Source organism: Malus sylvestris, chromosome 4, assembly GCF_916048215.2.
Source record: "Malus sylvestris chromosome 4, drMalSylv7.2, whole genome shotgun sequence".
Taxonomy (NCBI): Eukaryota; Viridiplantae; Streptophyta; class Magnoliopsida; order Rosales; family Rosaceae; genus Malus; species Malus sylvestris.
In genome coordinates, this window is record NC_062263.1 from 17,604,787 (window position 1) to 17,619,890 (window position 15,104).

At 39.2% G+C, this 15,104-nt stretch overlaps 1 protein-coding gene across 7 annotated transcripts; it reads left to right on the forward strand.

Annotated features, from left to right (window-relative positions):
- The first annotated feature begins 11,463 nt into the window (after positions 1–11,463).
- LOC126617636 (uncharacterized) lies at positions 11,464–13,773 on the forward strand. 7 transcript variants are annotated; one of them, XM_050285683.1, is made up of 5 exons: positions 11,464–12,023; positions 12,129–12,192; positions 12,695–12,811; positions 13,049–13,179; positions 13,287–13,773. In XM_050285683.1, exons 1-5 carry the CDS (start codon positions 12,021–12,023, stop codon positions 13,491–13,493), a joined length of 522 nt encoding a protein of 173 aa, XP_050141640.1. In that variant the 5' UTR covers positions 11,464–12,020; the 3' UTR covers positions 13,494–13,773. The 7 variants fall into 7 exon arrangements, 2 of the variants coding, with proteins under 2 accessions (XP_050141640.1, XP_050141641.1); XM_050285684.1 differs by having other exon boundaries at positions 12,707–12,811; XR_007621448.1 differs by lacking the exon at positions 12,695–12,811 and having other exon boundaries at positions 13,049–13,773.
- Positions 13,774–15,104: the final 1,331 nt, after the last annotated feature.

Here is a 15,104-nt window from a genome sequence, read left to right on the forward strand (position 1 = left end):
AATCCTGTCGGGGATCTGGCTCTCGAGATTCAGAGAACGGTGCCTCTTCGATTTTTGAGAAAGCAATCCTGTTGGGAATCTGACTCTTGAGATTCGGATAGCAGTGTCTCTTTGATTTTTTAGAAAGTAATCCTGTTGGAAGTCTAGCTCTCGAGATTCGGAGAGTGGTGCCTCTTCGATTTTTGAGCAAGCAATCTTGTTGGGAGTGTTTTCTCTAATGTGAGTAAAGGTTGGGCATTTTTGCCAGTCTGCCTTGCCATGAAGCACGGAGGTTGACACACATTGGGACTTTCTAGTTATCATGCCTTCTTAACACAACATATGGCACACATCCTTCTTATCCCCTACTGGTCTTTTTACCGTTGGAGACTCTGTGTTGAAGAATGATATAACAGTTGCGGTGGTGGCCAGGAACCTTTTCACTCCCAAAGATAACAGACTACTTTCTAAACGGTCTGATGAGTTGGCTGTTAAGGATTCTCTGGCTCTCAGTGTTCAGTGTGCAGGTTCTGTGTCTAATATGGCCCAACGCCTATTTGCTCGAACCCGCCAAGTTGAATCATTGGCGCCTGAAATGATAAGTCTCAAACAGGAGATCAGAGGGCTCAAGCATGAGAATAAACAGTTGCACATGCTCGCACATGACTATGCTATAAACATGAAGAGGAAGCTCAACCAGCGGCAGGAATCTGATGGTCAGATTTTACTTGATCATCAGAGATTTGTGGGTTTGTTCCAAAGGCATTTATTGCCTTCGTCTTATTGGGAGACGTGGGCGTAGCAGAAGATATTCTTACCAAATCCAAGGTTGCAATTGTAGGAAATAAAAAATCATAATGAGTGTTGTGAATTGCGAAATATCATTGGTTTTGTCGATCCTATCGACAGTTGTCAACGATTCCTTGACCATACCCCTACTTCTATTTCTTTTGGCTAGGAAAATGTTAGTTTTGTTTGAGATGTTGTCTCATCCTATCATTATTCTTACACCCTTTGATAACGTCGATCAATTTTGATTCCTACTAAGATGTTCTATCGAACGTGTAGACGTACGTTGATGACGTATGTTCGAGTAACACTTAGGCATTTCAATGTTGGAACAACATGAAATGAACTGTCTTATCCACTACCTAGGGTCAACGGCTACCATCCTGGCTTGAAAACCTAATGATACCCCTCCATGGAGACCTTGGTAATGATTCGATGTTTGTCGACCATCACACTCAGTGTATTATCCATCAGTCAGTGAAGACTATACCTTGAACCATTTAGTCAAATTCTTCATTCTCGAATTTTCCAGACTCGCTGACTTTTGTTCTACATCAGCTCTGTTCGTCATCTCAGTTTCACCTCCTAGTATTAAGAGACATCTTAGTCAATCTTGGATTATCCTACTGTTTTTTCACATCACCTTTGAATTAGACAGACTATTCAGGATGATCACTCAAACGTTGAGATTTTTAGTTGAGATCCTCAGTCCCTGAGTCACCCAATCAACATCCTATCTAGCGAATCTTCACTATTGGTGATTTAATGTTTCTAGGGTCACTGTTGTAACAAATTTTTGTGAATCTTGATTCGAGGGAATATCTAAATTTCCATTCGTCAATTTTCATTAAACTATTGTTCAACCTTGCAAAATTCTTAGACATATTTCCACTAGAAACGAGCTAAGTCTCTTATGATGGTGATTGATAGAGTACCAATGCTTACGAATGGACCATCGTGTACCACCCTAATTGTGCAAGCGTAGTTGCTAAGCATCGCAGTAGAAAGACACATCGATACCTGAATATTCTTCCATCAGTCCTATTTCCACCTTAAGCGGCATTCTCGAATACTGTTCAGACATTGTTTCTTGATAATTAGGAAACCGAGTTAGCCAATTCCCAAGTTCAACTATTTCCTAATTTGTTATTACCTAATCATGTTAGGTACTTATATGTACTCAAGCATTAGAGTTGTGTAATCATATCCAAATATCTTGTACTTTAGATTTAATAAACTTCTTTTGACCCTCTAATTCTTGAGTGTTCTCTTAGCCTTCTTGACATGGTTTCTCGCTAAATCCGTGAGGAATTCACAATGGATCAATTCGGCAAATACGTGCGCCCAATTTCATATCGATGCTAGTAGGAACAATTAGAGCGTAATCTTCTCATGAGCTTACCAGACTTACCAAGAACAGTTTCAAGTGGTCTTGAGGATTGAGCACTTGTTCAGTATGGATTTGGTGAATGTAGAAATGTAGTTTATGAGCTTGGCGATTGTGGCCTAAATTTCTATGTGGGGCTAGTTTCAGTGAATGGTTTGAAACGGCAACCATTATTCAAAGGAAGTGGTTAGATTTATGGTTTTTCTAACATAGGTTTCGAATCTTATACCTTCGATCTAGATGGCGACTGTAGTGATGAGTCTTGAAAGAAATGTTTTATGACATGTGTTTATCTATATGCATCTTTCAACTACTCCAATCCAGAGCCTTACTGTTCAGATGTAGGTGGACGTCGAAGCACTTTAAGTAGCTCTGATTAATGCGCTTTAAGGCAGTGCAGTAACACGATCGAGGTATGAATCGGACAATCTAGGCACATTTTCACATTAAGGAGCAAAATGGTAATTGTGGCACCCTCGGGAAACTTCTCATTTGCACACCGAGACAACGATGAGTTATCGACATTACAGGGTGTAAACTATAATATCGATGGCTAAATTATGGGTTTGCCAAGCAAGTGGGCAAGTCGGCCCGTCTATGGCAGCAGTTATTAGTTAGCTATGATTAGGACTTGTCACAGCTCGTTCCGAAATACTTTTATCGAAGGTGTGAAAAGACTAGAATGCCCTTGGGCGTTGAGATGAGTCGTATGTGACATGATTTTAGAAGTGGACCAATATCATTATTTTCCTAAGTTTTTGGGGCCAATGAGAACTAAACCTTGGTTAGTTGTGATTGGTGTGTAGATTGGACCACACACACATATCCACATTACTTTATCTCTCGCTTCCCTCCCGTGTTCTCTCTCTATCTCTTGGACTCATTCTTTCTTCCCTATTCTCCGTACGGACAACCTTGAACCAAGCCAAATCTTCGTAGATCGAGGAAGAAAATGGTACCATTGTGTTCGTGAGGACCACACGAGTTCAAAGGTACCCATTTTAGGTAAGAACTCGTTTGATATCACGTTGAAAACTCAAGCTCCGAGTTGTGCATTATTCATGAACTTTTGAATGGTTATGTTTTAGGACAATCCAAGCTTACAACGAGCTCTAAGAGGTTTTCATGAAGCTCAGAGTGCTTCGTTAGCTCGATTTTGACGTCGGGATCACGAGGTTCGAAGGTGATCAATTTTGATGGGATTTTCCCAACGAATTTTCGAGGGATTTGAAGCTCCAAAAATGTATAATCTTCTTCCTTTCGAAATTTGTGACATTTTGGTGAAAATTTCGTGGAAAATGATGCAAAAATGAGCAAGAAAAAGGCAGTTGCAGGTCTGCCCAGAATCCGGCACCGGTGACACAATTCCGGTGTCTGTAGGTTGAAGGTGATGCGCGTGAGGGCGCATGAGGCCGTGCCGTCCCCGGCGCGTGAGGGTGTGTGAGCCATAGAAATTTTTTTCTAAAAATATCACGATGTTCGTGAGGTTGTGTAGATCACTGTGATATATTCATATACCCAAATTGAGCAATGTATGAGAAATTATTAGCTAGTTTTGTCTATGTGCTTTAAAATAACGTTTTTATAGTTAATTCGCATATAGGTGAGGCCTATCTCGAGGACGGGTGTATCCACAGGCGACTCGGGGGTTACGACCCATCGACATACCAGTGAGTGGGCTTTTGTTTTCAGTATATATTTATATACTTGATATATTTCCCAGAAATGCATTTTAAGGAAGGTATGCTTTGAAATAATATGTCAAATGCTTTTATATTCTGAATATGCATTTCATGGTTGCATATATATATATATATATGTGGTGCTATGGAGGCACAGGTAAGTTCAAGTAAGTTATGTTTGACTATGTGAATCATCGATGATGTGATATGTGATTGAATGATGTTGAGCTCATAAAACTGCACCTAGGGTGATTGTGATTTAGCCAGAGATATGAAGTACAGGATCAAACTTAAGTGCACAGTCTTGTCGTACAGACCTTATTTATGGTTTCGACTCGTAGGTGACTAGCAATTTATCGCCCGGCTATTATGAGAGAGTAAAATTGAGCATAATTATATTACACCCAATCTTGTCGTACAGACCTTTATAGGGGTTCCGACTTATGTGCAGTATATTGCCGTATAGGTCATTGTAGTGACTCCGGCTAGATTGATATTGAACTATGAATTCAGCCGTACAGACTACCACAGGGGTTCCGGCTAACATATCATATTTCTATGAATTTATTTTTACCTGAATTGCTTACTTTGTTATATATTGACATGGCATATATGTTTGATTATGATTATGTGAAGCATGAATTGAATTGATATAAATTCAGATATATGTATATATATTATGCATATGCTTATATTCTGATTCTGGGAAAAATTATACATGTGTTACAGCGAGGGGTTTGTATATTGATAAAAGAAAATAGTTTTGTAAAACATTTGTTTTTGCCCACTCACGTTTTCTGTTTTGCACCCCTCCAGGTTTTAAGTAAGCTTGTTGTTGATGGCTTAAGGACGTCGGTAGTTCTAACTTATCCAAATAATAGTAGGACATTCCTGGTACTGTATAACTAGTACTTGTCCTACTGGACTGCACCTAGACTATTATGCTCTGATTAGGAGTGTTTATTGTTGTAACTAACTTCTATCACTTTCTGTTTAGTAGTGCACTCTAGTAATTTGGTTTTTAATTATTCATATATCTCTTATTTTTATTGCTTCCGCACTATGCACATGGTTACGTCACTTTCACGTGACGGCTAGCATGCCTTGATCTCAGTCGGTGTGTTTCAGTTTAGTATCAGAGCCTAGGTTTAGCAGTCTTGTATAATTCTTGAATGTTCTAATCCTTGTGATGTCTTATGTCAAAACTATACCACCTCATAGAGAGCCCCATCAATCAGCTGAATCTAATTTCCCTGATATTGCTCAATTAGGGGAAGCTATAGTTTCTGCCATTCAGTCAGCATTCCGTACACCCTAGAGAACACCTCTTAAGACAGTTCATAATCTGAAGTTGACTTACTTCATGGGTAATGAAGGTCATGAGGAGGCAGAAAAATGGCTGTATTATGTGGAGAATACCTTTCATGTGATGCAGAGTCAGGGGAATGTTTCTTCTGATTGGTGGGTCGAGACGACTACCTAGTTTTTGGGAGAACAGCCTGCATCCTAGTGGAGACAGGAATCTTACCAGATGACCCTATAAGAGATTGTAGACTGGGAAGTGTTTAAGGAACGGTTTCAGAAAAGGTTCATTATTCTTGCATATATCGATCTTAAGAAACAAAAGTTTACTCATCTGAGGCAAGGAAAGATGTTCACTATTGAGTATTACAAGATGTTTACGGATTTGTTGAGATATGATTCGGAGGTTGCTGCTAATCCAGTAGAGATGCTTCCTCATTTCAGTTTGGGTACTAAGAAAAAATGGTGTTCCATAGCGACGTCGACTCACTATGCCTCTTACCAGGAGTTCTATGAGATTCTACTGAGGATTGAGGCATCCGAGAACATGCCTAGTGAAAGTGAAGATGAGGAAGGAAAGAATGGGGGCCAGAAACGAGATGACAAAGGAAAAGGGCAAGCATTTCAAGGACCTACAAGACCTAGAACTTTAAGAGGAGTAGTGACAGTTCCAGCTCTTCTAGCAGAGGATTTATTACTAATATGAAGAGGAAAGGTGGTAGATTCATTAGAGGTTCGAGGTTCCAGAGACAGAGATATTTTGGTGGTTCAGGTGGATCTGGTGCTCCCTTATGCCGCAGGTGTAATAATCAGCATTTTGGGGAGTGTATGAGAGGCAGCAATGAATGTTTTACTTATGGACAGATGGGTCATAGGGTTGCTCAATGCCCTTAAAGTCAGCAGAGACCCCAGCAGCCTTCCTTCCCACTACCTGCATCTACCCAACACGTTTCAGGATCTGGTGGTTATACTCAGACTGGACGAGGAGGTGCCTACCACCACCAAGGTGACGCCGCTCCCTACACCTCAGGACAGCAGCAGTACTCTCAGGATCCTCAGTATCAGAGTGGGTATCCTCAGTATCAGGGAGGATCTATATCTTATTAGCCACATTCAGCCTGTGGATCTCAGTGGTACCAATGGGGACAGCCCCAGCAGGGAGATATTACTGCTAGTAGTGCAGGATATTCGAAGCAGTTGGGTCAGCAGAGACAGGGACGTGGTATTCATGCCACCAGAGGTCGCGGTGGACGACAGTAGAATCAATGATGTATCCACAACATGTCATTGCAAGATGCCCAGAATATTCCAGATTTAATCATGGGTACGTTAAATATTCTTGGTCATTTTGCTAGAGTGTTGATTGATTGTGGTGTTACACATTTTGTTATTTCTCATACATTTGCTCAAGTGACACAACCTTATCCTACACCTCTAGGATATAATTTAGAATTTTCTATGCTTCGAAGGGATAAATGTTTTATGGATCGGGTATATCCAGGATGTCCAGTGGTAGTAAAGGACGTTATTATGCCGGCTAATCTTATGCCGTTGGATATTATAGATTTTGATGTGATTTTGGGCACTGATTGGTTGCACTATAATTGTGCCAAGATAGATTATTATGGGAAGACAGTCACATTTCATTGTCCTGGATTACCTGAAGTTACATTTGTAGGAGAGCCTAGTGGGGTGAGGCATGGTATTATTTCAGCCATGAAAGCAAAGAGATTGTTGTCGAAAGGTTGTCAAGGATATTTGGCTTATGTGGTGTTGAATGATGATGCTCTTAGTAGTGTGGAGGATGTTCGGGTGGTTAGATATTTTCCGGATGTATTCCCTGAGGATTTGCCTGGATTGCCACCAAATAGAGAGGTGGAGTTTGTTATTGATCTGCTTCCAGGTACGAATCTCATATCCTTAACTCCTTATAGAATGGCTCCTACTAAATTAAAGGAATTGAAAGTGCAATTACAAGTGTTAGTGGATAAAGGTTTTATTCAAACGAGTACTTCACCTTAGGGAGCTCCAACTTTATTTGTGAGGAAGAAAGATGGAACTTTGAGGCTGTGCATTAATTACAGGCAATTGAATCGAGTAACCATTAAGAACCGTTATCCATTGCCTCATATAGATGATTTATTTGATCAACTCAGAGGTGCCTGCATATTTTCTAAGATTGACTTGAGGTCAGGATACTATCAGTTGAAGATTAAAAGTGAAGATGTCCCTAAAACCGCATTTAGGACTCAATATGGTCATTATGAGTTTCTTGTGATGCCATTCAGGTTAACTAATGCACCATCAGCTTTTATGGACTTGATGAATCGAGTATTCCAGCCATATTTGGACAGGTTTGTTATTGTCTTCATTGACGATATTCTGGTATGCTCTAAGTCTAAGGCTGAACATGTTAGACATTTGAAGTTGGTGCTGAGATGTTTGAGGGAACACCAACTGTATGCTAAGTTTAGCAAATGTGAATTTTGGTTGAATCAAGTGGCATTTTTGGGACATGTCGTTTCTTCTCAAGGCATTCAAATGGATTCTCAGAAAGTGGCAGCTGTAGAGAATTGGGAGCAACCTCGAACTGTTATCGAGGTACGGAGTCTTCTTGGCCTAGTAGGCTATTATAGATGGTTCGTTAAGAATTTTTCAGTGATTGCTCTGCCATTGACGAGGTTGACTAAAAAAGATGTTAAGTTTGAGTGGGATAATAAATGTGAGCAAAGTTTCCAACAGTCGAAGTACTACCTCACTCATGCACTGATTCTAGCACTTCCATATGATAGCGGTAATTACGAGGTTTATAGTAATGCTTCTCTGAATGGTTTGGGTTGTGTATTAATGTAACATGGTAGGGTGATTGCTTATGCTTCAAGACAATTGAAACCTTATAAGAAGAATTACCCTACACATGATTTGGAATTAGCAACTATCATTTTTGCTTTGAAGATTTGGAGACATTATCTTTATGGTGAGAAATGTAAGATCTTCACAGATCATAAGAGTTTCCAGTATCTGTTTACTCAGAGAGACCTTAATCTTCGTCAGCGGAGGTGGATTGAATTACTTAGTGACTATGATTGCACGATTGAGTATCATCCTGGTCATGCAAATGCAGTGGCAGATGTACTTAGTAGAAAGACTCTTGCTAGACTTAATGCCATCTATGATTGTCATGTTCCTCTCCTAGCAGATTTAAGGTCCATTGGAGTGGAGCTAGGAGTGGAAGATCGAGAAGAAGCCGTGCTTGCTAATTTTCAGGTTAGGCCAGTTTTAATTGATCGTGTGCTTGAGGTTTAGATGAATGATGAAGAGACCCAGGAAATAATTCAAGCAAGAAATCAAGGCAAAAAGAAAGATTTTGAGATTCGAGAAACTGATGGCATGCTTATGCAGGAAAGCAGGATGTATGTACCGAATAATGTAGAATTAAAGAAAGAAATTTTGGATGAAGCACATATTTCGGCATATGCAATACATCAATGAGGCACTAAGATGTATCATACTATTAGACCATTTTATTATTGACCGGGTATGAAAAGAGAAATTGCCGAATATGTGAGTAGGTGTGCCATTTGCCAATAGGTTAAAACCGAAAGGAAGAAGCTGTTTGGGTTGATGCAGCCACTTCCCGTTCCACAGTGGAAATGGGAAAATATTACTATGGATTTTGTGTACAAGCTCCCTTGTACACATAATGGTTATGATGACATTTGGGTGGTACTTGATCGGCTTATGAAGTCAGCACATTTTATTCCAGTGAGGGAGAAGTATTCGTTAAGCCGATTAGCTAAGTTATTTATATCGCAAATTGTGAAGTATCATGGTGTGCCAGTTAATATCATCTCGGATTGGGACGAGATTGCTTTATAGTACGACATATCATCCTCAGACAGATGGACAATCTGAGAGGACTATCTAGACATTAGAAGATATGTTGAGATCTTCAGTGCTGCAGTTTGGAAATAGTTGGCATGATTGTTTGGATTTGATGGAGTTCGCCTACAACAACAGTTATCATTCAAGTATTGGTATGGCGCCATTTGAGGCACTTTATGAGAAATCTTGTCGTAAGCCTCTATGTTGGTTAGAGGTTGGCGAAAAAGTTTTAGTAGGCCCTGAGATTGTGGATGTGATTACGCAAAATGTTCAGGTAATTAAGTGTAACCTGAAAGTGGCCCAAGATCGACAAAAAAGCTTAGCAGACAAGCATGCTACTGATTGGAAATATGATGTAGGTGATTGGGTATTTTTGAAGCTATCACCTTGGAAAGGTGCAGTACGATTTGGAAAGAAAGGGAAGTTGAGTCCTAAGTTCATTGGACCATATATGATCACCAAGCGAGTCGGTGTGGTTGCTTACAGGCTTGAGTTGCCTCCAGAGTTATCCAAGGTGCACGATGTATTTCATGTTTCGATGCTTCGACATTATGTTTCAGATCCTTCACATGTGATTCCTCCTCAACCTTTGGAAATCAATTCAGACTTGACTTATGATGAGGAGTCAGTGACTCTGTTGGATTGGAAGGACAAGGAACTGAGGAACAAGACCGTGCACTTGGTGAAAGTATTATGGAGAAATCATTCAGTGGAAGAAGCTACTTGGGAGACAGATGATCGAATGAGAGAAATGTATCCACGATTGTTTTATGATTATTAGTGGATGTAATTGTTATGTATAATTTCGAGGATGAAATTTTATAAGGTGGGGAGATTGTCACAGCCCGTTCCGAAATACTTTTATCAAAGGTGTGAAAAGACTAGAATGCCCTTGGGCGTTGAGATGAGTCGTATGTGACATGGTTTTAGAAGTGGACCAACATAATTATTTTCCTAAGTTTTTGGGGCCAATGAGAACTAAACCTTGGTTAGTTGTGGTTGGTGTGTAGATTGGACCACACACACACACACATCCACATTACTTTATCTCTCTCTTCCCTCCCGTGTTCTCTCTCTATCTCTCGAACTCACTCTCTCTTCCCTCTCCTCTGTACAGACAACCTTGAACCAAGCCAAATCTTCGCAGATCGAGGAAGAAAATGAACCAAGCCAAATCAGCCGTACAAACTACCATTGGGGTTCCGACTAACATATCATATTTCTATGAATTTATTTTTACCTGAATTGCTTACTCTGTTATATATTGGAATGACATATATGTTTGATTATGATTATGTGAAGCATGAATTGAATTGATATGAATTGTGTAAAAATAACTCCTATCTTTTTCTGTTTAGTAGTGCACTCTAGTAATTTGGTTTTTAATTATTTGTATATCTCTTATTTTTATTGCTTCCGCACTGTGCACAAGGCTACGTCACTTTCACATGACAGCCAGCATGCCTTGATCTCGGTCGGGGTGTGTCAACTCAACTTAAGACACACCCATTCTCAGAGTACGTGACATGACAAATGCTTGGGCAATGCCCATTTTCATTTTTGGTTTTAATTTTCAGTGCAAATATTTTAAACTACATTCTTTTACTTATATATGTATTTTTGCTATTTCAAATTTTGGGTGAGTTATTTCCAGTTTTGATTTTGAACTCAGTACAAGTATTTGAATCGTACGTTTTTATATATATCCATTTTTTACGTTATTTGATTATACACATATATTTTTGACCTTATGTTATTACATAATAATTTGTATTTTCAACTTTATATTTTTATACAAGTATATTACGATACTGTATTATTGAGGAAGAAGATATGAGCTTGGAGGCATGGAAAATGAATCATTGCAATCCGATCGCAACAGAATGATTCTCTTTTATGTAGCCGCTCTAACTTGATTTCTTCCTTGTGTGTGTGTATATATATATTTACATATTTACTCCCTACTTCGAGTATTTTACTTATAGCAAATTATTTTAAATTTTGGGGACGAAATTTTCTTAAGGGAGGTAGATTGTAACGACCTGTACCCGAATTTTACGATTTTATAAAATTTAAAGTGTGAATTTATGAAAATACCCTTTTAGGTAAAAAATCATTGACTTTTATTGACCGCCTTGTCATGTCATGTAAGATCTATTTTCTTAGCATATCCTTGTAGTATTCGTCGCTATGGACGCATGGGCGTAAGCAGAATGTAATTTAGAGTTAAAATGAAGAAGTTATCGGCAAGCAAAGATAGTGGGGAAATGGTCATTTAACCATCATCTAGAAGGCTCTAGATTTTGCTGGAGTAGTCAAATGATGCCACTTGTATGGCTATGATGGAAGGAAATGAGAGATAGACGGAGGAGAGAAAGGATAAATTAGGGAAATGAGAGAGATGGACGGAGGAGAGAGATTGCCTAATCAGAAAAGAAAGCAATGAAGGGAAATGAAGGAGAGAAAAACCACCCAATCCGGATCTTCCATTCGACCCACGACCCAACCCGTTTGCTACGAACACCCCGATGTCTTTCATGGCGTTTCTCCAACAAGTCACGGGGAATCACCACCACCAATTCCCACCTAAACTTAACGGTTGTGGGTCACGATTTCATGACGAACGAACGTCGTCTTCTCCGGCAAGTTCGTGGGGTGCACGGAGGTAATCTGCCATTTTTGAAGCTAGTACAGTCGACCACCACCATCAATCGACTTCCTTTGAGGTTAGGAACAAAGCCCTTGCATTGGTTGGGGCGTCAGCATTCGTAACGAATCGAGAACCACCTATTTCTAGGGTTCCGACGGTTCGTGGTGGTTTTCATGCCACTTCCTGGCTGAATTGGACTTCGGCCAGGTACGAAAGTTGTTCCTCTCATTGAGATCTACATTCCTATATATTTTGGGAATTTTTGGAGTTGTTGAATTTTCCAGCTAGTCAGGGTTACCGGTCGCCGCCTCGTGGCGACTCTTACGGCGGCACATGAGGAAACCAGATGGTATCCCTTAGTTTTTTCGATGTGCCAAATCCGAATTCGCTGTCCGTTTTTCCAAAGTCTAACGTTTTAGTAGAGTTTTACTAAATGGTCCCTAATTGTGGTTAGGTGCATCGGTGGAAATTGACTCCATCCTTGCTAGCTCGAGCAGTTCCTGGGCAACAAAATATTTGTGAGTGGACCCCTTCTTAACTTGCATGTTTTATAAAATATTAGGATTGCATTCACGAAAAGCATGATTTCATAATTTTACGTTTTATGTATTATTTATGATTTATTGAAATTATGTTTTACGAAAGGTTATGAATTATTAGATTTTCATATATGAAATTCTATAGATTATGAATATGATTTATTTTACAAATTTACAAATATGATTTACTATGGATTTATGAAATGCGGTTTTAAGCTTTTGAGCTCCAGTGTTTTAATACGAGTTTTGAGATACATTTTTGGTACTTATCTAGTGGGTTATCATACGACACATACAAACAACACGAGTATGACGTCTATGGCCATAGGAAATTGTGGAGGAGTAGTGTGATCTTTATGATATACCCACAGCTTCACTGCAGAAAGCAATGTCGGGCAGCTTCACTAGCCTCAGCTAGTGTTGGTGTGTATGTATGCTATTTTATTCAGCTTCACCTTGGGGTGATTAACATGTTATACAGTTTCACCTTCAGGTGATGGAAATGTTATACAACTTCACCTTCAGGTGATAGACAGGTTTTGCCTTCGGGCAACTATGATACCCCAAGTTGAGTACCTCACTGAGGATATTTACGAAGGTTTTACGAATTTACCTTTGGACAGCTATATTCATTTATGACCATGGTTTTATACGTACTGATTTTATGAACATTTTCATGGCATGTAGAGTTTTCACAAAACTTATTATATGTGTAGTACTATATATGTTTTCAAAACAGGGGGTTAATATGTTCATAAAAAATATTGGTTTTTTGTATTATTAGTATTATTATAAATTATGGTCCACTCACCTTTTTTGTTTTGCACCCCCTTAGGAGTTAGAGTCGAGGCACACAATCCCAATGTCGGGGCACTTTCGCTCAGGCATCTTGGAGTTTCCTTTGTGTATAACCCATTCCTCGATTCGTACCTTTCTATAATAAATCTTTCACATTATTCTTGGTTAGTTGTATGCTCTGAACACGGTTATGCATTAGTATATTTCTTTCTAATCACATATTTTAATTTGCATGCATGTTTAAAATGGTTTTGTCACCAGGGGGTGTCGGCCAGCACGTGCCTACCTTGATATTTGGGGTTATCGGGGTTGGGGCATGTCAGCAGGAGCACCACCGCCGCAAAGCATCACCAAGGTCGATGTCATGGCAATCCATGGTAGGAGCTAAACAGCTCATGGGCAGAAGGTTCAAGAGCACCACAGGCAAGATTCCCAAGTGCCAGCAAAGCATTGTAACAACAGCTGCCAACCAAGTAGGCTAGGAGGTCAAGGCCCAAATAGCGCAACATGTAATCCAAGTGCAAGCCCAGAACACTCCAGCCCACGACCATATGGGCCAAGCAGACCCGGCTTTGCACCTACGTACTCAATGTCTGCTACAATTCCACTACTCACGGAGAATCACAACCTTGTTAAACCTAGGGCTTCTATTTTGTTCTTTATTTATATTTAAATAATTATTTTTTCAAACCAGAAGATGAGCAGCAAGTTCTGATTTGTTTTGGTTGTGGTTTCTCTGCTCCTATTGTACATATATATACACATATATATATATACATATACACACACATAGCCCAGTACCATTGTATCAAATTTTTAGATTACATTTAACTAATTTTACATCATGTTGGAACCAAATTCGCGCACCGCCGTGAATGATGGTTGTGCATAATTCGAGCAAGCTGTAACATAGTAACCAACCACAAGCAAGCCTAAGACCAGGGAGGGATGTGTCTGCCAAAAACTCTCCGATGGTCAGCTTAGTGAATGATTTTAGACTCAAGTAGTAGGCAAGAGAATTCAAGTATTTAGATTTTGTTACCAGAGATGAACCTAAACAGGTGGTACAAATGTGATATGAAAATCATAATAAGAGTAACTTTCTAACTTTTAGTTTCTTGTAATTGAAAATTACTTTTCTTAAATGAAACCTAAATATTCTAAAATATGAACTTGAAATGGTTCACAATGTTGTCATTCATAAAACCAAACCTACTTGAACACATTTGACATTATAACATCTTCATCATCTTGACTTGTATCTTAATTTCTTTTTGTTCTTTTTAAATGAGGTTTTGTTCTCTACTTTTCTCTCTTTTTAAGGCTTGAGGCCACATTTAGATCATACTAGAAAATTGCCTGTGCGCTGCTGCAAGTTTTGAAACCGTAATGCATGACAAGCATGAATCATTTTGACAAAAAGAGACACAAATTGTTGATGAAATCACGTCTTAACAAATAATATTGAAACGATAGTAGCCTTAGAATGAGATTTAATGGTGCATAAAGTACAGACTGAAAGTTTAATTCCAACAAATACGTGTAATTATGAATCATCACGATCGAAAGACCCACAAAACCTACATCAAACCACCTAAAGGCAGAAGCAACATAATTGCATTTTCAATTACATTAATCTACAAAATGCACATCCCAACTTAGCCACTCCCAAAAAAGCATAAACTAACACAGATGATTCAGCACTGACATGCCCCAACCCGGATATTCCCAAATATCAGGGTAGGTACGTGTTGGCCAACACCCAAGGGTGACGAAGCCATTTTAAAAATGGATGCAAATTAAAATATGTGGTTAGAAAGAAATATAGTGTGAAAGAATTATTATAGAAAGATACGAACCGAGGAATAAGTCCTACACAGAGGAGGCTCGAAGATGCCTAAGCGGAAGTGCCCTAACGCCGGGATCGTGTGCCTCGAATCTAAATCCTGAGGGGGCGCAAAAACAGAAAAGGTGAGTGATCCAAAATTTATAATAATATTACTAATAATAGGAAAACCATTTTCTTTCTGAACATAGTAACTGTTTGAAAACATATATAATACTACATAATAGGTTTTTCTAAAAACTCTAGC

Excerpts from the sequence above, each read along its gene's own strand:
- LOC126617636 (XM_050285683.1), top strand. Across the intron at positions 12,193-12,694 it reads TCCTGGGCAACAAAATATTT|TTTCACCTTCAGGTGATGGA; the intron begins GTGAGTGGACCC and ends CATGTTATACAG. Across the intron at positions 13,180-13,286 it reads TTTCACATTATTCTTGGTTA|CACGTGCCTACCTTGATATT; the intron begins GTTGTATGCTCT and ends GGTGTCGGCCAG.